The following is a 26,647-nucleotide window of genomic DNA, read 5'->3' on the forward strand; positions in this document are numbered from 1 at the left end:
ATGCCTTACCTGTAGTGCCACCACTCTGGCCTCTATTGAAAAATTTTTAATACCTAAATTCTTCAATGATAAATCTCTGAGCACAACCTGTCATAATTAAGGTTTCTTCTTTTTATAAAAAGTGCCCCCAAGCCAGGATCAATTTCTAAGTGCATAGCCAGGAGTAACACCTGAGTGTTACCGGGTGTAGCCCAAAAACAAAAAAAAACAAAACAAAACTAAACTAAACTAAAGTGCAGTCAAGAAGGGTCTTATATTTTAAGAAGGTAAAAAGAACTTTTTTGTTTAAAACTTTCTAGTTCTGATTATTTTGATTAGAAATAAGGGAGAAAACAAAACACATGAACACCAAAGGAAAATTTAATTAGTAAGAAAAAAGGAGGAGAAAATAAAAATAAACATAAAAGTATCTCTTCCAGAGAAATAAAGGAAAAATTTCCTACTTCATTCTGTTAAGAGCATTATCATAATACTGAAACCAGAATAAGACTTTAAGAAAGCAAAATTACAAACCACTTGCATAGACATAAATATGCTCATGAAATTATCAGCAAATTAAGTCTAAAATATGTTAAAAATTATCAAACAAGAGTATGCAGAGTAAGTATAGTAAATTCAATATTTTAAATTTAATTAATATATTCTATAACATTGCCAGGCTAAAAAATATATAATATCACTAGATCAGAAAAAAATATATGACCATATCATTATTTATTGAAACTATCCTATAATGATGCAAAAAATCAACATCTGTATATGATTAAAAACTCTCAGTAAACTTGAAATAGAGTGAAACTACATCACCTTCAATATTTATCTATGAGGAACTTAGTGCTCAATGCAGTGGTAATGAAAATAAAGCAATTACTGAAATAAAAATTCAATCAGTTTAAAGATGAGCTTATCCAGATTATTAAAGAATCCACATAAATGGAGTAGGAGTTAAAAAAATATAATAGCAATCCAGTCCTAGCAACAGAATTCAATATGTGGAAGGCCATATAAATGGTACTGACACAAAATACTAGCCATCACCAATAAGGAAGTGACAAAAGAGAAGTAAACATATGGAAGAGAATGAAAGATTCATGATAGAAACATGAATAATTCATTAAAGCAATAGGAATAATCTTCAAAACAGAGAAATACCAGAAGGAGAGGAATAATTAAAAGGTGGAAGAACAACTGTTAGAAGACATAGTAACTGAGAACTTTCCTGATCTTTGGAGAGAGTTACCTGCACAGATTCAAGAAGCCCAAAGAATATTTAAAAAAGGCATCAAAGAAAACAATGCCAAAAAACATAATAGTCAAAATGTTAAAATCAAAAGATAAGACAGACTACATAAAGCAATAAGAAAGGAGAAAACAGCAAAATTTCACAATAGAATTTGCATATGATATCTTACAAGCCAGGAAAGAGGAATGGCATACTAAGAGAACTAAAAGAAAAAAAATTCCAGCCTAGACTCCAATACCATGTAAAGCTATCAATTAGACAAGGGAGAAATAAGATCCTTTACAGGCAAACAATACCTGGAACATGTGCAACACCTAAACCAATACTAAAAGAATTACAGAAATGCCAGCTATTTTGAAAAAGTAGACTCTGACAAGAACAAACTGATTCCACATACACATACATAAAAATGGCAACACAGCCACTTATATTGTTAATCTATCCAGTCAATTGACTCAATTCCCCTATAAATATGCAAAATAGCTGGATATATCAGAAAAGAAAATTCATCCATCTGTTGCCTTGATAAATCACACCTAATCTTACAGTATAAATAAAGATTCATAATGAAAGGATAGAAAACATTCATACAAGACTATAAAAGATAAATAAAACTAGGACAGATATAATTTTACCAGACAAAATATTTTTCAATATAGAGACAATGAACACTAAATATTTAAAGGGGAAACAGAATTACAAACTTTCATCAACATTTATGTACCAAATGAAGGCTTAGCAAAGTTCATAAAGCTTCTGTTTAAAAATCTAAAAAAAATACTGAAAACACAACAGTAGTGGAAGATTCAACACTTTACTTTAGCCATGAGATAAATCAAACAGATGGATTATCAGTAAAGAGATGGGAACTCTAAAGAAGGAGGTAAAAGAAAGGCATTGTTGGGCATTTATTCCCCAAAGCAAGATACTATTCATTTCTGGTGCACATATAAAATTCTCCAGGAGAGATAACATATTAAAAGATAATAAACATACAGAAATTTATACATACAGAAATTGCACAAAGTACCTTCTCAAACAATGCTATGAAAACAGAAATTAAGCAGAGAGAGAAGATGGAGATTTCCAACACGTGGAAGCAAAACAAAGCACTATGAAAGAACAAATGAATCAAAGAGGGAAACCAAGAAAGAAATAAAAGATTCTTTGATACTAATGACAATGAAGATATGGTCTCTCAGAATCTATGGGACAGAGCAAAAGTTGTATTATGTGGGAAATTCATAGCAACACAGGCTATGAAGAAAGAAAATGCCCAAATCAGCAACACACATCTCAAAAATATGGAGACAGAACAGCAAATGTAGTACTTATAGTAGAATATATATAGAATAGAATATATATAGAATAGAATAATATACTTCTACTTATAGTAGAAGTAGGAAAATTGTAAAATCAAGAGTAGAAATCAACAATATAGAGATCAATAAAGCAATTCAAAGAATCAATAGAACCAGAAAATGACTCTTTCAAAGAATAAACAAGATAGATAAATATTTAGTTACTCATAAGGGAAAAAAAGAGGAACAAAAGAGGAAAAAAAGGAAATGTTTAAATGAATTGATTCCTATGTGAAAGGGAAGAAATTACAAGGTTTGACTTCAGAAAGTCAAAACATGAGGTTACAATGAACAATTTTATAACCCTATTTTTAGAACCTATTCAGTCATGTAATCTCCCAAAGGTAAATGAGGAGGAAACACAAAGTCTAAATAGGCCAACACAAGAAAATTGTAACGGTAATTAAAATTTTCTGTAACAACAAAAGTCCCGATCTTACCAAACCTTCAGAGGTTTCCTATCATTACTCCTAAAGCTTTTCTAAAACATTAAGAACAAAGGAATCCTGGGGCCAGAGAGATAGCACAGTGTGTAGGGTATATACCTTGCATCATCTGACCTGGGTTCAAGCCCTGGCATCCCATTAGGTCCCCCAAACCCTATCCTGCAAGGAGCAATTACTAGCACAGAGCCAGAAAGTAACCATTGAGAGTTGCTGGTTGTGGCAAAACAAAACAAAACAAGCAAAATAAAAAAATACAAAAAAGAAAACTTTCTTAATACCTTTCATAAAGCTAGCATTACCCTAATATCCAAATCAGAGAAACTTCAAGAAAAGAAAATTTTAGATGGATCTTCCTGATAAACATTGATTAAAGAATTCTTAACAAAATCTTACCTAACCAGACTCAACACATCTAAAAAATTCATACTCCCACATAATCATAATCCATGCTGTAAAAAAAATCAAGTGGGATTCATCCTAGGAATTCAAGGATGGCTCAAAATGTACAAATAAATTAATGTAAGAAAGTCAAGTTATCACTACTTGTAGATGACATAATATACATTAAAGACTTGAAAGAAGGGGACCAGGGGCAAAAAAGAAGACTTGAAAGAATCCACAAATAAAGTTCTTAGAAAGAATAAATGAATGAGGCCGGAGAGATAGCATGGAGGTAAGGCGTTTGCCTTGCATGCAGAAGGTTGGTGGTTCAAATCCCAGCATCCCATATAGTCCCCCTAGCCTGTCCCTAGCAAAATAGCTACAAAGTCAATATAAAAATAATTCCCATTTTTATATACAAAGAATCAATCAGAGGCGAAAGTATCAATGAGTCTACCTCATTCAAAAAAATAACCAAAAATATCAAGGGTCCAGGAACCAACTTAATAAGACAAGGGAGATCTATTCCATGATAACTTTAAATTACTTAAGCGATAAAGACAATAGGAAATGGTCCCCTCGCTGGAACAAAAGTGAATTACTCTCTTCTATGCACATATTATGTATTCCTTAAAAAATTATTATAAAATTACAGTTGTTATTTTGGAATGTCTCTACCCATCAATCTATGTCTATTGCAGAAATCATATTCTCTATGAAATTGTGCCTGATTTCCTTCCATGGGGATACTTTTCTTTGAAATGCTAAAACTTTTAGCTCATATTTAGCTCATAACCTATTTTGTATTTTGTCAATTAATCAAAACTTGCCTTATCCAGTCATAATTGAGAAGAAATGTGCTTTATTTAAATCTGAATACAATGTAGAACCAAGGACATTATTTTGTAAAACAAGTACTCAATAGGGGCCAGAGAGATAGCACAGTGGTGTTTGCCTTGCAAGCAGCCGACCCAGGACCTAAGGTGGTTGGTTCGAATCCCGGTGTCCCATATAGTCCCCCATGCCTGCCAGGAGCTATTTCTGAGCAGACAGCCAGGAGTAACCCCTGAGCACTGCCGGGTGTGACCCAAAAACCAAAAAAAAAAAAAAAAAAAACAAGTACTCAATCTATTTTTAATAGGAATGAATGGAACACAAATAAACCTGACATAAAAAAAAGGGCCGGAGAGATAGCACAGTGGTGTTTGCCTTGCAAGCAGCCGACCCAGGACCTAAGGTGGTTGGTTCGAATCCTGGTGTCCCATATGGTTCCCTGTGCCTGCCAGGAGCTATTTCTGAGCAGATAGCCAGGAGTAACCCCTGAGCACCACCGGGTGTGCCCCCCCCCAAAAAAAAACAATAAGACATGGGTTCCAAGGTAATACATTAACCCAAACAGGTAAGAATGATAATAAAATTATAGCCAAATCTCATTCGCATTTTTAGCATATATTTTAAACTACCTATTGTAATGGAAATTTAAATTTATTTTCATTTTAACAAACATAATTCACTGTCAGGCACTGCTCTAATTTTTTATATGTTGATTTATTTCATCCTTGTAACCACCACATTTTACAAATTGGAAACTGAGGTAGGGATTAAGCAATTTGCCCAGGGTTGCTAGGTTAGTATATTGCAGAATACAGCAAGTTTAACTCCAGAGACTACATATGTACCATGACTATTTTATCTAAAAATATATATTATTTCATTGCCTTTAAGAATTGAAGATAGGGCCCAGAGAGATAGCACAGCGGTGTTTGCCTTGCAAGCAGCCGACCCAGGACCAAAGGTGGTTGGTTCAAATCCCGGTGTCCCATATGGTCCCCCGTGCCTGCCAGGAGCTATTTCTGAGCAGACAAGCCAGGAGTAACCCCTGAACACCGTTGGGTGTGACCCAAAAACAAAAAACAAAAAACAAAACAAACAAACAAACAAACAAAAGAATTGAAGATAGAGGATTCTTGGAAACTCTAAAGTAATTATTACAAATTTGCATTACTAAAATGTGTTCAGGTATACTGACAAGATGAGGCGGCTGCTAAGATGTAGAGAACCCCTATACTAAATGGTTTCTTTTTTTCCTTTGTTAATCTTTTTTTGTTAATCACTTATGATGCTCAATGTGTCTAAAGTGTCTTCATTGTCTTTCCAATTTACTAGAACTGGAACCAAACTTTAAATAAAATCTTTAAATATTAATTAAATAAAAGCCAACATGCTCAATAAAGTTTCTATAACGTTCTTGATGCTTTGTACAACCAGTGATTCTGTATTTTACTCTGATTTCAGGAGTGAATTTCATTAAGTTGAGGCTGTTAGAATGCCATAGCCCCCGACCTATAGGCATGATGGCTCAATACCAGCAGGACTGCTGTGGTGTAAGCCTAGCCTCCCACCTAAAAAGCAGGGTGCGATCCTGGCAGACAATGCTGAGAAATGGCTAACTGTGCCCCAGGGTAGTGCTTTGCAGGATAGCAACAATGAGTTTATTAAATAGTAATGCATAATGAGGACTACTAATGCCGAATACATGAAAAAACTGTGCCTTTGCCCCTTGTATTCAAACAAGGATTGCTGTAACACACCCTACTTACCCTAAGCTGCTGGAAGAATCTATAATAACATTTTTCCCAAGCTGATAGAATCAACAATATTTTTGGCCAGTTACTTACTTAGTAATGTGTAGGCTTCAAGACTGTTGAGTAATTATAACTGCCCTTTATTTATAGTAGTTCCTTGGTAAAGCATTAATAGAAAATGGGCTTGTATTTTGTTGATTAACAGTTGACTAGCAAAAATGATATTCAAGAGGAAAAACTAAGTACTTTCTGATTTCTATTTAGAGTAAATGAAATTGATGACAAAGAATTTATAAAATACATATAATGCTTAGATGAAGTCTAACGATTGTGCCAATATATATTGTTTAACCCTATGGCTAAAAAACATATCACACTTGACCTAAGCAACTTCCTACTACCAATAATTTTTTGCTTAAATATGAAGCAGAACTCCCAATAAATCGGGCTCTGATCCGACTACTCGAGTGTGCCAGTTCTCTGAGTATCCACTCTTGGCCAACTCCTTGCTCCCATCGTCCTGTCATATAACTCTGAAAGCCCTGTCAGTGCTGCCCGACTCAGCTGGCCTGTGACATTAGAAGATACAGAGATAAATCAGGAATTATTATCACATAATTATTGCTTACGGCAAAGAAGTGTTATGATGCAACATTCAGTTATCAAATCTTTTTTTAAACCTTATTTCTTTGTTTGCTTATTTATTTGGGTTTTAGGCCACACCTAGAGGCACTCAGATTTTACTCCTGGTTGTGAGCTCAAAAATTGTTCCTGGCAGGCTTCGGGGACCATATGGGATGCAGGGAATCGAACAAAGGTCTGTCTCTGATTGGCCACATGCAAGGCAAATGCCCTACCACTGTGCAATCGCTTTGGCCCCAATTATCAAATCTTAATGCTACAATCAATAAGTCAAGGTCCAAAGAGTTGGCAATTCCCAATATAGTGGCAGGCTGTGTGTGTGTGTGTGTGTGTGTGTGTGTGTGTGTGTGTGTGTGTGTGTGTGTGTATAATCAACCTACATTTCATTACCTCTGTGTGTGTGTGTGTAATGACATTTTTCAAAAAAGTGTTATAAAAAGTCAAGGTCCAAAGAATTCGCAATTCCCAACATAGTGGCAGACTGTGTGTGTGTGTGTGTGTGTGTGTGTGTGTGTGTGTGTGTGTGTGTGTGTGTGTGTGTGTGTGTGTGTGTATGTAATCAACCTACGTTTCATTACCTCTGTGTGTGTGTATAATCAGTCTAGGTTTCATTACCAGAAAATATAATAGCATTTTTAATTACAGAAACAAATAATTTACAATCCTCTGGTCTTACCTTTGCACTACCCAAAAATCCCAGGGAAATGGCAACTCTAGCTCGCAGATCTGGCCTGTCTTTGGGCCATACATAAGAAAGCATTGCTTTTATGATTTTCCGAGTATCAACATCTTTTAACTATGGAAAAAAAGAGAAAAAAAGCAGTAAGTAAAATGCCATTTTATATTCAAAATGCAGAATCAGAGAAATAGAAAAAATATAATTTTTTCTGAATCTATACTTGGATAAAATCACCTATTTTAATTGCTTTTTAAAAGCTAGTTATTTCACTTAATTTATTACTTTCAGCTACAGCCATCCTTACATTGCCAAAAAGTTATTTGGCAGAATAAGGAAACATACATTACATGTTTACTTCTTATCTATTAGCTATAAAAACATTATAAACATTTCAGAATTAGTTCCATATTTCCATCTTTGTGGTAATAGTATTGACATACTTTTAAATCCTTTATTAAATAACCTAAAGTCTTTAATCAAGCTTTAAAATCTTATTTAAAAGTAGTTTGGAGTTCCAAGTTTACAATAAAAAATTTAGAAAAAATAAAAGTATTAAGTTTTGCTACATAGAACAGCAGTAGGTTCTTTTTTAATCAAATCACCATGAGATAGAGTTTAAAAGTTATTGATAATTGACTTTTGGTTCTACATGTTCCAACACCCATCCCTTCAGCAGGGTTTAGTTCCCACCAATTTCCACAGTTACTCTCCCGACAAATCCCATCCCCAGCCTGCCCCTACAGCAGACATTTTACCTACTTCTCTCTACCACACCCCTCTCCTTTATTATGTTTGGGAGCCTGGGTTAGAAGGGGCAGCATACATATTACTGTATACTTTCCATTCCCAGTTTTTATCCAGAGTGATAATTTTCAAGTATTATTGTCATCTTTCTTAATTGTATTTCCAACCCATGCTTTCTATTTTCTTTGGGTATTATTCTCAAATAGTTTTTTTTAATATCCCATAGTTGGATGGTTGAATTCTTAAAACTTTAAACAAAAATCTAATTTTCCAGTCACGTTTACTCTTTCCTAAATCAATATTACATTTTTCTCCATGTTCCCAAGACAACATTCCCATTAAGCTGCTGTTTTAGTTTCAGTGACAAAATATTAAGAATGAAATGGAACTTTCTTAGTAGTCTATATATATAATATATATATATATTATATAAAATATATAATATAGGGGCTGAAGTGATAGTATATAGCAGGTAGGAAATTCGTGTTGCAAATAGCCAACATGGGTTTGATCCATGACATTATATGGTCCCATAAGTACTGTCAGGATAATTTAGAGTACAGAGCCAGGAGTACTGGGTGTGGTCCAAACACACACACAAAATACATATATGTATATATGTATAAACATATATATATACAATAATTGCTAAAATAACTTTAAATCCTAAATATTTACTTAACTTCTGGAAAAAGTTAGGAAAAAAGTGTTCATTATTAGTAAAGTAGTATAAAAATGGGTGCTACAAACACTGTTCATGGTAGAGTACATGAAAACATTGATATAATCTTTCTAAAAAGCAAATTATTATCTACTGTAAGCTTTAAACATCTATTTTGTGGATGTCAGAGATAAACTACAGAGGTTAAGGTAAATGCCTTGCATGCAGCTGAGCCTGGTAAACAAAGTAACTAAGTAGGGTAAGCAAGGTAAATCCCAGCACCACAGAGACTTCACAGTAGAGTGCCCTCAGTCATTAGCAATAAATTGCCAGTCTAGTTGGCCAAGATTTCCAGGAAGTGGTCTCTGATGTCCTTGAACACTGTTTGGGAGACCAAATTATACGTAAAATAATGATAATAGTAATAATGTTATAATAATAATAAAAACAAAATAAAATATATAACCTGGATCAAGAATTTCACTTTTGGCAGATTTAAGAATTTGTTATCAATGTCTTCATTTGGCAACTCCAAAGATATATTTTCTTTTTTATTGAAAAATAAACAAAATCTTTACAGTCCATGCAAGTCCATATATGTTATGCCCTTCCCAAATCTTGATTTTAATGTTTTAATTAAAGCTATTCATAGTTGGATTAATACAAAGCTATTCATAGTTGGATTTTAGACATAAAATGTTTTAGCACCTATCCCACCACCAGTATCAACTTCTCTACACCATCATTATTGTCCTCCACCCTCTTGCTCTGGTATTTCCCCAGTAATGAATGAAACACAACAATGTACAATGTAGTAGTCACAGTGCTTACATTTAAAAAAATTTAAATAAATGAAATGAAGAAGTCAAGCTCTGTTTGCAGATGACATATTTAGAAAATCCTAAAGACTCTACAAAACCTTTTAGAAACAATGATTTGTATATTAAAGTGGATGGCTAGAAAATAAATATCCCAAAATCCACAGCTTTGCTATATACATATAATGCAAGAGAAAAAAGTATATTATAAAAACAATCACATTCACAATTGTGCCTCAGACAATCAAGTACCTCAGAGTCAACTTAACTGAACAGGTAAAAGATTTATAAAAAAAAAATTACAAAACTGTTTCAGGAAATAAAAGAGAATACCAGAATATGGAGGCATATACCTTTCTCCTGAATTGGGAGGATTAACATAATTACAATGCCAATACTTACCAAAATATTGTACATATTTAATACAATCCCTATATGAAAAGCATGACAATTTTCAAAAAAGAGGATCAAAAACTACTGAAATTTATTATAAACAATCAATGTCCATAAACAGTTAAAGCAATCCTTGGAAAAAAGAGATAGGAGGCATACATTTCCCAACTTTAAACTGCACTCAAACACATGGTACTAGAATAAAGATAGACCCTATTCAATGGAATAACCTGAATGCTCTGAGACTTCGCCAGATATACAATCTTTTATAATCTTTGAAAAAGGGACAAGAAACACACTGGAGCAAGGAAAGTCTCCTTCTGATCAACTACATGCAAAAAAAAACCCTCAGAACTCTCTTTAACACTATATACAAAGGTCAAATCAAAATGGAATAAAGACGGGCCCGGAGAGATAGCACAGCGGCTTTTGCCTTGCAAGCAGCTGATTCAGGACCAAAGGTGGTTGGTTCGAATCCTGATGTCCCATATGGTCCCCCGTGCCTGCCAGGAGCTATTTCTGAGCAGACAGCCAGGAGTAACCCCTGAGCACCGCCGGGTGTGACCCAAAAAAATAAAAGGAATAAAGACATTGATATCACACTGAAACCATAAGCATGAAAACCTTTCCTATAAGAGGAAAACATAGATAGAACACTCCAGGACACTGAAACTGAAAGGCACCTTCAAGGATGAAACACCACTGTCTGGGACTGAATCTATGCTGGCCTCGTACAAGGCAAAGTGCCTTACCACTGTACTATGGCTCTGACACCAAAGCTTATAGTCTTTTAACTACAATTTCATAAAACGTGAAACATGTAACTGACATTTGAAGCTTTTTTATGACTTAAAACTTACACTATACTACTATGATTTATAGAAAATGCTTCATTCTTTCAATTACATGCAAAGAGAGTTAGCTAACAATAATGAAAGGAAAACGATTATTAAAATAAAAACAACAAAAGGAATTAAGATTGAATAAGTAGCAAAAATGTGTCTCCACACTACTCCCTAAAATTAGTTTGGCAGAAAGGGTTTAGAAATATTAGAGAACTGTCAAGGAAGATATTAATGAAAACAAGGTGAACAAAAGAAAAAAGCAGATGCCTAAGAGAAGCTTGATACCAGAAACAAAGTTCAACTAATAATATTTTTTAAAATACAAAGATGGGCTGGCGCAGTGGCGCTAGAAATAAGGTGTCTGCATTGCCAGCTGCATTCCCCAGCATCCAATATGGTCCCCCAAGCCAGGAGCGACTTCTGAGCGCATAGCCAGGAGTAACCCCTGAGTGTCACCGGGTGTGGCCCAAAAACAAACAAAAAAACCCACAAAGACAAACTGTTATTAATAGCAAGCACTTAATACTTTTTATCAGCTTTATAAGAAAGAGCAGGTGAAAAAACAACTAGTGAGAGGAATATCTACCTGCACTCTGGAATCTGAAACAGCATAATTAAAGCTATTTGAGTCAAAAACAAACAAAACTGGAATAAAGTGACTCATCATCAAAACTAAAAAGCCACATCCTGTAATGCTTATATGCAGCTGTGTTCAATTCAACACTGTAATGTTAGAGAATCAGTCCCTCACTACCGTAAATAGCTGTAATTCAAAACCTGTAAGTGATAATTATGTAGATAAGGCACAAGTAAATCTTTAAATTATATGGAGAGTCGGTCACCTGTTAGAATTAAGTCCATTAATAAATTGAATTCATGGCTGGTAACTTCATACCTATCAAGCAAATAGGTTGTCAATGAAGAGAAATTTGTCCCAAAACACAATTCCTTTCAAGGGAAGCAAGCCCATTGGATTTTGATACTAACGTGTAAGAACCTGAGTGTAAAAAAGAAAAAAAATAGTATTCCGATAAATGTAAAAAACACCTTTTTTTCTTTTGGGGTGGGCAAGGGGATTGAGGTCAAATCTGACTGTACTCAGGATTTACTGCTTGATCTGTACTGAGGGATCATTTGTGGTGGTACTCTAAGGATCATATATTGTATTGCCAGGGGATCAAACCAAGGTCAGCCAAATGCAAGGCAATTGACTTAATCCCTGAAAATCTACCTCTCTGACCCCCAAATCACCTCTGTTACTTGAGGATAAATTCACAGAAGACTTCTTTTTTTACAGACATTTTAAATGCTGATAGGAAGAAATGTTCTAAATATTTCCCTATTTGTAAGATTTGTGAATTTATGATGATTGATCTTTGTTGATACTTTATATCCTGGATATTAAGAGCATACCTAAAATGTTAAATGTGAATATTTTCCCCATTCAGTTAGATGTCTTTTAGATTTAGCCCATTTCTGATGTCATGTACAAACTCTTTAATTTGATGCAGTCCTATTTAGTTTTTTATTTTGTTTTTGCCAGTAGTATCAGATCACTGAAGATGCCTTTGTGATCCAAATCTTGGAGCATTCTGCCTATATTTTATTCATATAGTTTAGTTTCTGATAGAATCTCTAGGAATTGATCCATGTTGCACTGATTTTTGTGTAAGGTATGAAAAGTAGAGTGAGTTTGGATTTTCTTAAAGTAATCTAGTTTTCCTGGGGCCGGAGAGATAGCATGCCTTTCATGCAGAAGGTCATTGGTTCGAATCCTGACGTCCCATATGGTCCCCTGTGCCGGCCAGGAGCAATTTCTGAGCATGGAGCCAGGAGTAACCCCTGAGCACTGCTGGGTGTGACCCAAAAACAACATACACACACACACACACACACACACACACACACACACACACGTAATCTAGTTTTCCCAGCACCATTTATTGAAGAGGCTATCTTTACTCCAGTTCATGCTCTCGAATCCTTTATAAAAATTTAACTCTCAAATATATCTGAGGGTTTTTTTGGGTTTTTGTTGTTGTTGTTTTGTTGTGGTGGGTTTTTTTTGTTTGTTTGTTTTTTGCTTTTTGGACCACACCTGGTGACACTCAGGAGTTACTCCTGGCTATGTGCTCAGAAATCACTCCTGGCTTGGGGAACCATATGGGATGTTGAGGGATTGAACCATGGTCTGTCCTAGGTTAGCGTGTGCAAGGCAAACATCCTAGCGCTTGCACTACCACTCTGGCCCCATATCTGAGGTTTTGTATTAGATATTCAATTCTAACCCATTGGTCAAACCACCTTTATACCAGTAACTTTTGATCACTATAGTCTTATAATAAAGTTACAAATTAGGTAATAAGATACCTCCATATTTCTCATTTTTAGTATGGCTTCGGCTATTCCGTTCTCTAACTCCATACTTTATTAATGACTTTTCTAGGTCCATAAAGAATGTGAGTGAATGAATGAATGAATGAATTTGGATGGGGAATGCATCAAATATATACAATCCCCTAAGTAGGACAGTCGTTTTAACAATACTGATTCTTCTAATCCATGAGCATGAAATACTTTTCCATTTCTTAAGGCCTTTATCTCTTAAGCAATATAAATTTATCATGGTAAATACCTTCCAGATCTTTTGTTCAGTCCCAAATACTTAACATTTATGGAAATTTCTTTAAATTAAATAGACTCCTGGATCTCTTTATCATCTGATTCACTTTTTACATATAATTATGCAATCATCATTCATTGACTTTGAAGCCAGTTATTTTGCTGAATTGATTTATTGTCTCTCAGAGGAATTTTGTGGACTCTTTGGAGATTTCAATACTATAAGGTCATCTGTAAATAGTGATCATTAAATTGGTTCTTTTCCAATTTGGAGCCTTTTTATTTGTTTTTCTCCCTATTGCTGTAGCCAAAACCTCATTGTTATGGTCTAGTGCATGTTGAATTCTGTTGTTACGGCTGACTATTATATTTTAACTCCCTCAATTTCATTTATATAAACTCTTCAATTATTTGAATCACTTAATCTTTCAGTTGGTTGAACTGTTCATCTAATGAGTGCTTCATTTCTAAGGTATGCATGGAGTATTGCATTATGTTCCTCACTGATGCTTTGCTCCAAGTTCAATCTCAAACCCAGCCTAAGGCTAATAATATTCCAAATACTATGGGTCACAGTCTAGAGAGACCTACATCTCCCAAACATAACTCTAACTCCAGTCTGAAAATTATTTCCCGCTTTAGTAGATTAAGGTCAGAACCAAGAAAATCTAGGCCTTGTGAGCTTCCATCATATCAAAGGCTGAAAATAAATTCACTTGGCCATTTTTAAAAAGCTTGTGCTTCTTATGGACCCACTTCTACTTATTCAATTAATATTTAACTGCTTGGTATAAAAGTGCTTTTTGGACCCCAAAATTTTCAAACAGTGGCTAGAGTATGCCTAAGCCCATCCCAGTACTTGCAGTGTAGAATGTAATATAGTGATGAGCCCAAGGCCAAACTACACACCTAGGTCTATCTAGCAGGAGACTGAGGTCTGAATGACATATGACACGCTGATACCAATGGCCACGTGGGAGAGGATGACAGCTACACAAAAATCTGCCAGAGATTACAGAGCCTTATGCCCAATTTATAGAAAAATCAACAGATGTAGTAAGAAGGCAACTTAGAGGAAAAGAGAACCAGCAGCATCTGATAAGGCAGTTGCCTTTGAAAATGCCAAAGACTGCCAATCAATGTTTCCCCCAATTAGGAAGAGAGAAAATGTTATGGTCTACTTGAAAAGGGGCCATAATGTAAGTTCTATCTTATATTAAGCACATATAAATGCCCTTGAAGCTTACATAGTGCAGCGGCAGGCTAGAGGACCAGGCTACCCATGAAGAGAATATAGAACCTAATTCAACCATGTATGTTTGAGACTACCACCTAGAACTTGTCCTAAATGTGGCAGAAGAAACCACTGGACAAGAGATTGTCAGTCCACTGTGGAGAAACTGAAGAAGAGACATTGCCAGATCTCACACATCAGGGACAGATGATGTATTTGTGGAAAGTTCAGCTACTATTGAAGGGTTTGGATCTTCCTTGGCACTACCCTCTGGAGACTGACACCTAGACCTTGCCCACAATGTGGTGGAGATCACTGGGCAAAAGACTGCCAAGAAGCAACAGGTATCAGGATGCTGGGTGGTTTGCCTACCTCAAGTGCCACAAAATTAGAGGCCACTACTCATACAGGCCTTCAGCCAATAAGTATTTTGCAACCCGCCACAGCAGAAAGTGTTTCTTCCTCAGTCAGACAAAGTGCTAGACAGTTGAAAAGAATTGGCCCTGAAGGGAATATGGCAAGATGTCAGCCTAATGTGGCTCCCTTGCACCTGAATATATGGGGTTGATTTCTATAATAACAATAGCACACTAAGTTAACAATTCCTCTTCCAGTCACTTCTATAACATTAATTTAGAGAACCAGCATTTTTTTAATTAGATTCATTGCAGTACAGTACCCTGACAACTCCACCATACGTAGAAATATAACGATCCTGTATAGACACCACAGTGGCCCCTTAACAAAATAAAGCTAAGGGCAGTTATAGGTTTAGAAGAGGAGCAACATAAATTGAGGCACTTAGAAACATCATTTTGGGAATGGATTTGCCTTTATATTATCCGAAAAAAATTGGGTGAATGGCCACTATTGGACTTGTGAAATGTAAATGCTACCAGGATTCAAATGGGAATCCTCCAAACTGGCCTTCCCTCTCCTGCACAGATTCCTAAAGATTGATTGTTGGCTGAAATACATATTAAAGCATACTTTTATAATATTACTTCTCATCCAGATGACCAATTAAACTTTGCATTGTCCATTACTTTTTTTAAATCATAGGGCAGCTATGTGTAGGTTTCAGTGGACTATTTTATCCCAGGTGTGAGCAACTTACCTACTGTATGTCATTATTTTATTGATATAGCTCTACTTCTTTTTTGTGCAAAATTTCCTCATGTATACATCATCTGCTTCATAGACAGAATTCTGAGAGTGTTTTCTAATGAGAGGGAGCTTCAAATATTATATGAATATATAATGATGTGCTTACTGGCAGCTGGATTACAAGTTGCAACAGAAAAAATTTAGATGCTGCCCCCATATTTATATCTGGGCTATGTTCTCGAGCATAATAGTGCCTCAGAAAATCTCCATCTACAAGAAAGACTTCAAAAAACTCAAATGATTTTCAGAAATTACCGAGAGACATTAATTGAGTCTTCCCCTATCTTGGTATGACTAACTCAGAGCTTAGCAACTTGTTCCTCACTCTAGGAGATTTTTGCCCTAGGTAATCCAAGACAATTAACTCCAGAAGCTCAGAAGGAATTGAAGTATCTCTTCCATCACTCATTCCTCTCCTATTCTCTATGTGCCAGTATTTTATATTGATGGCTCATCTTCAGGGAAAGGTGGGATTATTGTCCCAACCCTGACCACAATACTATGTACAACCTATAATTCAGCCCAACAAGTGGAATTTGATTTATTTTCTCTTTCACTTGTCAGGCCCATGTATATTCTAAGCAACTAAGCCTATGTAGTTCGCCTTTTTTCTTGGATATGTCACTACTTCCACAAACACTCATAACCCTCTGGTTCAAATTTGCTTAAACAACTGCAAGCTATTTTACAAAAAGAGCACCAAGCCTATTTTCATCACTCATATAGTATCTCATTCTAATCTCCCTAGTGCATTAGCTACACTAGTAAAACTTTTCAATCATTTTGCAAATCAGGCACATCACCTGGTATCCACTATAAGCCTCAAGAAAAAGCCATTGTTGAACATGTTCACAGGACTCTAAAAACTAAATTATTAAAAAAAAAAACAGAAAAGGGGGTATGCTTCCACTTGATTTTCTACCCTTAATATTAATTGCTTTAAATTTACCTCAAGGAGAACCAGTACAGCTGCTGAAAGACATGTTCAAGAAGATGTACAGGCTCAGAAAACAATTAGTTCACCTATCTAGGTGAAAACAGTTAAAGAGTGGATAGCAGGCATCTTAACCATTCAAGGGAAATGTTATGCTTATATTTCTACAGAGGACAGTCCTCCAAAGAAGCAGTTCCTCTCTGCATACGATTATATCTCATCAGATGTTGATATCTCTGAGATTCAGAAAGGCTCTTAGCTTTTTCATCACTTTAAGAAACCATGTAAAGGGGTCTCAAACTCAATTTACCAGGGGCTGCAGGAGGCAAAGTCAAGGTGATCCTTGCGTGCAAAATCAGTAGTAAGCCTTGAACATTGGGGGGTGTGACCCCAAACAAAACAAAACAAAAAAAGATTCCTCTAGGGTAGGGCCACAAAATGTTGTACGGAGGGCCGCAAACGGTCCGCGGGCCACGAGTTTGAGACCCCTGATGTAAAGGATCCTTTTGTTTTCAAGCAATTCAGCTGCATTAATATTTCTGTATAGGTATCAGAATGTAGGTATTTATCTTTTGGACCCAATAAAAATATTTTGTTGTTCTCCCTATTTTAGATAGATATCAAAAAGTGAGATTCTAGCAACCCCACAATTCCCATCGCAACAGGAAGTAATCAACCTCATCACCCCAATTTCTAAAAAATTGGAGTTTTCACTTTTTGAAGGAAGATAATTATAACTTTTGGTGGACACTTTTATAGATTTTAACACTCCCCCTGCACTTGGATGACCTTTAAAATAAGTTTTTGTTCTAAGTAGTCCCTTGATATTTCAAATTTTCTTTTAGACTACTTTCTGATCCTATTTGCTTTGGTTGCTTCTATAGATACTAAATACTTTTTATTTGTGTTCTACATCTCTTACAACATGTTGTTATATTTACTGTTCCTTTAAAAAGTCTCCTTTTCTTTCCTGGTTTCATGGAATGGAGCATTAATCTCCCTGTTAAGAGCAAAAGAGCTGTTGCTTGCAACCAGTCTACACCCTATTTTTATTTACCTTTTTGTTTTGTTTTGGTTTGGTTTGGTTTGGTTTTTGGTTTTTGGGTCACATCCTGTAGCGCTCAGGGGTTACTCCTGGCTTTACGCTCAGAAATCACTCCTGGCAGGCACAGGGGACCATATGGGATGCCAGGATTCGAATCACCGTCCTTCTGCATGAAAGGCAAGTGCCTTACTTCCATGCTATCTCTCCGGCCCCTTTATTGGCTTTTTCAACTTGGATTCTGGCTCAAGGACCTGGCTCTTTTTTTTTTTTCGGTTTTTGGTTTTTGGGTCACACCGGCAGCGCTCAGGGGTTACTCCTGGCTCTATACTCAGAAATCGGTCCTGGCAGGCTCAGGGGACCCTATGGGATGCTGGGATTCGAACCACCATCCTTCTGAAAGCAAGGCAAACGCCCTACCTCCATGCTATCTCTCTGGCCCCAGACCTGCTCTTTTGACCTACAGAGTACCATTGACTTCCTGATTGCCCTGCATCGATAGATTACATCATCAATGGAAATCTTTCAGATATGACCTACCTGAAACTTTATTGGCAGTGTAGAATAATACATGGATACTGTTATTTATTCCTGCTGCTCCCAAATTTTTTCCCTATGGAAAAGGGAGGGGATATAAGGAGACAGAGACTCTTATGTCCCCTGGTCAGAGAGAAGCAGGCTGCTGTACCTTTAAGGGTGAAGATGTCAGTTACCAGTAGCCTGTCCCTTGTAACTGCCCCTGGAAGGCAGCTGGCCAGTTGGGATATAAAAAGCTGGGGCTGAAGTACTAGAGAATGAAGCCGCCCCCTTTCAGATAGCTCATGTTGAATGTTCACTGCCAAATTGCTGTAGAAACTGCCAGATTCCCTGCCCTGTTGCCTTCTGCTGCATCTGCTGTTTCCCTTTGTCTTGTATTTTCCCTGGCTGACTCCTTGCCTTGTTCCCAATGTTGGCCCTCTCTCTTCCTCTCTTGGCCTAGGGGACTGGCTATAAAGTCCCTGGTCTGCCTGCTCTGAATTTCTCTTAATTAGACCCTGCTCTTAACCCTCTTAATATTTAGATAACTGCATGAGGGAATGCCATGGCCAAAATGAGGGTTGTCTAGAATACTTTTAGCCCCCAAGAAAAATAAGGAAAAAGAGAGTGGAGGATATAGATGTAAAGTAACAGGAAATAGTAGTCAATGGGATTCAGGTACATTGGTGGTGTTAGGGAAGAACGAAACTAAATATTCAAACCATGGAGTCAACAACAATAAAATCACTAGACCCCAACTTTAACATCCAAATTTTAAAAGGTACCTGAGGGTGTAGGAAGGAAGGGGGTGATGGGGATGAGATGGACCCTGGAAACATTGGTAGAGAGAGGCTGACACTGGTGGTGGTATAGATGCTGAAACATCATGTGGCTATAACTCAACTATGAATAACTGTAAATCACAATGTTAAATAAAAAAATTTAGAAGAAATAAATAAAACAAAATAATATTTAAAAGAAAAAGAAATTCATGGTAGTACTCCAAGGACATTTTCTTAACTTTGAAAAAGTAAGTACAAATATGTCTTGTGATTTCAGTGGCCCTAATGTTTTGTTTATCTATATAACAATGATATAAGTAGAAAAAATATATTAAATGGATGACTTACCTTAAAGCTTGAACAAAAGATATGCATACACACAAATTACTTTTAAGTATTAAATCTCATTTACATATTTAATTGTATAGCAAAGTTATATATAAATACCATATATAAAAACCTTAACCAATGTTACTTTATATGAAAAAAACAAATATTTTAAGTTGATAACTTTTTTCTAGTAAACATGAAAATTTTTATTGTGAAAATTTCATCTATTATATCATAACCATGTCATATGGTCTTGTATTACAATACATGCAGATAAAAATGTCAGTCAAAATATTTTGAAATATAATTATCTTGACTATTCATTTCTGCTTATATCTATATACCAATATACTTCATATGTAAGCAAAAACAAGAAAAGCTTCCAGTTACATGTTATTGTCTCTTACCCCTTCTTTTGGATCTGTGTGGAGTCCACCTCCTGCATGACCATGCCAACATTGCCTCTTTTTGATCAGTGGCCATGCCTGAAGAACCTAATTGAAAATAAAGCCAAGTAATACTTTAGATGTATCAGATGTATCAGAATTTCAGAACTTTAAAAAAGATTTAGTTCGATCCAATGAATGGCCCCAAACCAATTCAGAATCATAGTATTTTTAGCCCTGAAGAGTAAGAAAAGTAAAACACCTTCACTACAAGTTCTGAATTGTTGTCAATACAAGTACTAAGAACTTTTACTGACAACCCCCATGAACAAACACTCATCTAAAGTTACCTTCTACAAAACAGTATTTGAAAACAAGATTTGACTTTTATTTTTATGGCTCTTAGTAACTTTCTCCATGTATGCTACTACAGAGCTGTTAATAGTCATTTAATATTGGCAATCAAGATAGAATATATTATGTCCTACTTTCTATACATGTGTCTTTATTTTTGCTTTACAATTAAATATAATTTTACTATATTCTGTAAGCCTTTTTATTATTCCAGTCTATATATATATATATATAAACTTAGAAACAAAGGTGTTTTTAGTATGTCACAATCTATCTTATGCTATAATTTAAATATACTTTGTATTTTCTATTACATACTAACTTTCTAAATATTAAGATCACTTTTATTCATAATTCTTCCATGATACAAACCTCAGAGTCTCGAACATGGCCATATAAATTATAACGCTTGATAAATTAGTTCATAAAACCAGATCTATCCTCAAATCTTCTAAACAATCCTTAAAGTATACATTTTGCCATTATAATCCTTGTGAAGATATTAAGACTAGAGATCATATAATAAAAGTATTCTCATACTTATCTTGAAAAATTAAACTACTTAATAAAACATAATAAGAGAGCAGAGGTTGTAACAATAGTAAAACATGAGCATTTGCTTTGCATAGGGCCCACGCATATTTGATCCCCAGCATTCCAAAGCACTGCCAAGAATAATTCCTGAGTGTGGAGTCAGGGATAACTGAATAACTGAATAAATAACTGAGTATAACCAAATTTGGTTCAAAAATCAAAACAACAACAATAATAACACATACACACACCAGAAAGATAGCAAAAATTAGGCTTAAAAGTAGGATTGAAGAGAGTGAAATCAGCATCATGAAAATGTAAGGTATTTTTTTATTCCTCCTCTTATCCAACTAATTTAGTTTATTTATATTTTGGGTTTGGTGTCATTAGTGATGATACTCAGGGCTTACTCTGGCTCTGCGCTCAAAACATTGTTCATCATTCCAGGACACTGCAGGCATCAACACGTCTTTTCATCTCAAGTTGGGTAAATCAGGGCTGGGGTGGAGAGGTACAGAATGATCAAGCTGGGCCAGGAGAGATAGCACAGCGGTGTTTGCCTTGCAAGCAGCCGATCCAGGACCAAAGGTGGTTGGTTCGAATCCCGGTGTCCCATATGGTCCCCCGTGCCTGCCAGGAGCTATTTCTGAGCAGACAGCCAGGAGTAGCCCCTGAGCACCGCCGGCTGTGGCCCAAAAACAAAAAAAAAAAAAGAATGATCAAGCTAACAGCTAATCCAAGGCTCCTGAGTTGGAAGACTAGGACAGAAACAACAGAGGTCAGACCCTCAGCCTACGTGAATCCTGAGGTCAGAAACCTGGCATGAAGATGGTATAAAAACTGCAGATTCGTCCTCCTTCCATCCTGTCCCCACTAACACCAATGCTTTAGGGAATTCTAATAATCAAATCATAGGTCAAGGACCTTAACATTAAGGCAGAAAGCAGAGGGAGGAGAAGTGAAACAACTCCCCCCAAAATCAAAGTTCATAAATAAGAAACTTTTACATATCCTCCACAACCTCTGTTAAACTACTGACTATGCTCAAATCAGAAACACTACTCATTAATCTAGTGACTATTTTAGCGACTATATTCAACAACAAACACAAACACGTTTAAAGGCAATCCATTGTGTGTGTGTGTGTGTTTGTCTGTCTATGTGTCTGTATAGAGGGGTTTGGGGGGCACTAGAGCAGTACACTAAGCTACTGAATAAAAATTAAAGCAACGGTTGACAAAATAAGAGCAAAAAGCACCTACTCCAAATATAAAGAGCCATATTCCTTCAAACAATATGAAGTCTTAAGAAATGGAAAAAGTAAGAATTTTCCAGAAATCAAACTTAAGATGGAGAAAAGTGGGATTATAAAAGAATTTCAAATAATTACCATGAAAAGATATGAGAAAATTGAAAAATCCAATTAAATGAGATCAGAAATATATTGGAAGTAATACTTCATCAAGGTATGTTATTGACACTATAAATAAGAAACTAGCAGAGATCTAGTGTGGGCAATTGCCATGTTCGCACTGGGCTAATTCCATAGATTCACCCTTTCCTCGAACAAGATTTAAACCATGCTGTGAAAAACCATGAATATACTACCCATGCAGCAGAAAGCTGGCAATCTCAGGAGGAGAGGGCAGGTGAATCCTCCACCATGCCAAAACCACACCTGCAGCATCTATCACAAGAATCAGCATTTAGCAGATTACCCTGACTCACCACCTCTCTCAATTCTCTTCTTAGACACCAAACTAAACAAACTTCAGGTGTGCCATTATTAGGACTGATATTACCAGGGCTATTTAGAACCCTCCCCCATAATAGCTGCAGTATCAGTAACAGTGCTTGAATTGCTGGTCAACTTCATTTGTTTGATACTGTCATCCCTATAGGAGCAAAACAATTTAACAGAATGGACACCTAACAACAAGAAATCACTAAAGCATCTGTCACTGTATTAATGAATTCATTGGAGAAACAATTAATTTTCACATATTGTTGGCCTCTATACGTCATGATCAACCCTGCAAAATGGGTCAGGAGTAGGATAACAACAAAAAATTAATAATCCAAGCCAGATATAGAGATGAAAAAATAAGCCCACCAAAACAACCAGTTATTCCCATTCAATTCAATCCCAGGCTGGGGGAGTGTTCAGTAACAAAGTACCTATATGAGCTCTAAATTCCAAAGCCTTGGGTGAAGGGCCAAGAGAGCCAGGAAAAAGTCTTTGTATTGGAATCAAATAAGGTGTTACGTTGCAAGTCAGCCCCTGAAGAGGTTGACTGATGGAGGGATGGAGGATGAGGTCTTTCCCCTTCAGCTCGAAGCACGAGTCTGCCACCCTGTCTAGCCGATGGTTCTGAGGTGAAAAGGCGAGTAAACAGCTCGCAGACAGTCAGGCTTGTGGAAATATTAGCTTTATTCGGTGGACAAGTGTGAAGTCCAAAGCCTCAGCATCAGTTCCTGCCAAAAGCCTCTCGCCTTCCACAGACCCTTGTTTTTATCCCCCAGAATCAGGTACCACCCAATGGTGGAAGCAGAATCAGGTACTACCCTAGGGTGGGGGCAGAATGCCAGGTCACACCCTAGGGAAGGGCACAATCACCGATCAGGGTAGGGTCAATAACATAATAATCCCCTAAAATATTTACATACACAACACCTATTCTCTCTATTCTGTTCACTGAGCACAAAAAATATGATAGGCCAAATTGTTTTACTCTTATGAAAAACCGTAAGAGACGGGAACCCCCAAATCAGAGCTTATAGCAAAGTGGCAAAAGTGGCTGTTATTTTGCATAAGTGCCTTAAAAGCTGGGAAAAAAGAAATAAAACACTTTTAACCTAGAGCAAGGTGGGCTTTCCTAGGAAAAATGTGGTCACACATTTCAACTGCAGGTTTCAGACCAGTCTTACTTTCCTAACCCCAGAGGTTCCTTCTTCTATGTCCCAGAGAAAGTAAAAGGCTCCCTTTCCTTCATCATCTTCTTAGTGGCTATTTTTAGATATCACACTTGAGCACTTGGGCTCTCTCAAGTCCTATGTTATTGCCAGGGCAACATGAAGCTTGCCCCTGGTTCATTCTATCTTTGCCATGGAGGTTCAAAGCCTGCCCCTAGTTCCATCAGTGGGACCCAATATATAGGGATATACAGCTAATCTCAGAACAAATGATGCTTAAATTAAGCCAATGTGACAAATGTTAGCGTTTAGGACCCACTAACAACATTTAAGTTTGAAGTTCTTAGCCCTAATATATGGAAATTCCTTTCAGTCAATTAGATACCCTATTTTACTGTATCTATGCAAAAAGGAAAAAAGGATATAGCCACATAGTACAGAGGACCACAGGGAACTATGACTAGGTTGTAGTATCTATCCCTCTGTTTATGCCATTCTCTAATATTCCTTTTTTATTTTTTGGAGAAAAGTATTATATTTCATGTTTCAATGGAATTAAAACCACTTTTAATTCTAACTATATATTAGCAATTTACATTGGTAAAAAGCATTCATTATCATTTGGAAGCTTCAAGGTTAGAGATTTAAGTTGGGTCTAAATTACCAGTATAAGTTATGCACAAATCATCACATTTGAGAGAGCAGGCAAATTTGGTACATTAATCCCTTTCTTTTCTGCTGAAGTGAAAAATAAAAGATCTGAGGCATGAAGTAAAGCTGTGAAGTCAGCCAAGACTTGCTTGAAATCTTAGTCCTTGCCTTTTCGCCTCATGAGCTCCATGAAATTCTTTTCTTCAGGTTTTCATTACCCTGCTGCTTTCTACCTTTCTCCCTAATTTATTTATTTTTAATAATATCTTTTTTCCAGCTAACATCATGTACGAAGGTAAAATCCAAATAGATTAAAGACCTCGATATCAGACCCCAAACCATAAGATATATAGAACAACACATAGGCAAAACTCTCCAGGACATTGAGACTACAGGCATCTTCAAGGAGGAAACTGCACTCTCCAAGCAAGTGAAAGCAGAGATTAACAGATGGGAATATATTAAGTTGAGAAGCTTCTGCACCTCAAAGGAAATTTTTTAAATAATTTTTTAAATAAAAAATTATAAATAAAATAAATAAATTATAATTAAAATAAATTAAATAAAATTATAAATAAAATAAATTTTTTAAATAAAAAAATAAAAAAATAATCTTTTTTAAGCACTTTGATTACAAACATGATTGTAGTTGGGTTTCAGTCATAAAAAGAACACCTCTCTTTACCAGTGTAATATTCCCATACTATTCCTGATACACAGGTATAATAATATTGCTCCCCAAGAAATACATATAAAGAAATACATGTTTTGCCCTTTGTTGAACAATTCCATGGAAACAACATTGCTCTCCAAGGAATACAAATAAAGAAATACACACTTACACACACACACCCAGTCTGTTGTGATCAGGTTCAAGGTAAGTAAAATCTGGATGACTACTTCAGCTATTGAGGTGATTTGTCAGTTGAGAGTCAGGGAGGAAATGAAAGTGTCCTCCAACTGCTGTGGAGTCACAGGCCAAGATCAGTCCCTGAGCTAGGGCCCACTCAAAAAGAAACTGGAGCAGGACTTGAGAAAGGAAAGGTCAATTCCCAGGGTAAAATTAATCCTCTTGGCCAATAAATCGGAACTTTGTCCCTCGTTTCATAAGCCACTCACAGAATGGGAGAAAGTATTCACCCATACCCATCAGATAAGGGGCTAATATCTAAGATATATGAGGTACTGATAGAACTTAACAAGAAAAAAACATCTAACCCCATCAAAAAATGGGGAGAAGAAATGAACAGAAACTTTCTCAAAAAAGAAATACAGGGACCGGCGAGGTGGCACTAGAGGTAAGGTGTCTGCCTTGCAAGTGCTAGCCAAGGAAGGACCGTGGCATCCCATATGGTCCCCCTGAGCCAGGGGCAATTTCTGAGCACTTAGCCAGGAGTAACCCCTGAGCATCAAACGGGTGTGGCCTGAAAAACCACAAAAAAAAAGAAAGAAAAAGAAATACAAATGGCCAAAATACACATGAAAAAATGCTCCACATCACTAATCATCAGGGAGATGCAAATCGAAACAATGAGGTACCATCTCATGCCACAGGGACTGGAACACGTCACAAAGAATCAGAACAATCAGTGCTGGCAGGGATGTGAGGAGAAAGGAACTCTCATTCACTACTGTTGGGAATGCCTTCTAATCCAGCCTTTCTGGAAAATAATATGGAGCTTCCTCAAAAAAACTGAAAATTTTTTTCAGTTAAGCAACATACTGCTTAACAACAGCTGGATCAAAGAACAACTCAAGGAGGAAATAAAAAGATTCCTTGAGACGAATGACAATGAAGAGACAACATGTCAGAATTTATGGGATACAGCAAAAGCAGTACTTAGGGGGAAACTCATAGCATTACAGGCCTATGTTAAGAAACAGGAAAATAACAAAACCAACAGTTTAAAAGATCACCTCAAAGAATTGGAACAACAGCAACAGAGAAATCCAACCACAACCAGAAGGCAAGAAATCATAAAAACCAGAGCAGAAATAAACAACATAGAGACTAAGAAAACAATACAAAAAATCAATGAGACCAGGAGTTGGTTTTTCGAAAAAATAAATAAGATAGACAAACCATTGGCAAAACTTACCAAAAAAAAGAGGGAAAACACCCAAATCACTAGGATCACGAATGAAAGGGGAGAGATTACAACAGAACCCCAAGAAATACAACATATCATGAGATCATATTATGAACAAATATATTCAACTAGGCTAGAGAACCCACCAGAAATCGACAGATTCTTGGACAAACACCCTCTTCCAAGACTGGAAAAGGAAGACCTAGAAACTCTAAACAGTCCAATCACTTCAGAGGAAATTGAAGACGTAATTAAAAGACTCCCTAAGAACAAATGCCCAGGCCCAGATGGATT

General features: G+C 36.2%; 1 protein-coding gene across 1 annotated transcript in view; it reads right to left on the minus strand.

The window, feature by feature from the left end:
- Window positions 1–26,647, minus strand: part of ABCB7 (ATP binding cassette subfamily B member 7) — a 99,311-nt gene that overhangs the window by 38,799 nt on the left and 33,865 nt on the right. Inside the window, exons 3-4 of the mRNA XM_049767221.1 lie at window positions 19,833–19,919; window positions 7,335–7,454 (exon numbers count right to left, since the gene is read on the minus strand). Coding sequence (XP_049623178.1) covers window positions 7,335–7,454; window positions 19,833–19,919 — 207 coding nt within the window. The remainder of the gene's footprint in view (window positions 1–7,334; window positions 7,455–19,832; window positions 19,920–26,647) is intronic.

Source organism: Suncus etruscus, chromosome X (genome assembly GCF_024139225.1).
Source record: "Suncus etruscus isolate mSunEtr1 chromosome X, mSunEtr1.pri.cur, whole genome shotgun sequence".
In the NCBI taxonomy this organism is placed as follows: domain Eukaryota; kingdom Metazoa; phylum Chordata; class Mammalia; order Eulipotyphla; family Soricidae; genus Suncus; species Suncus etruscus.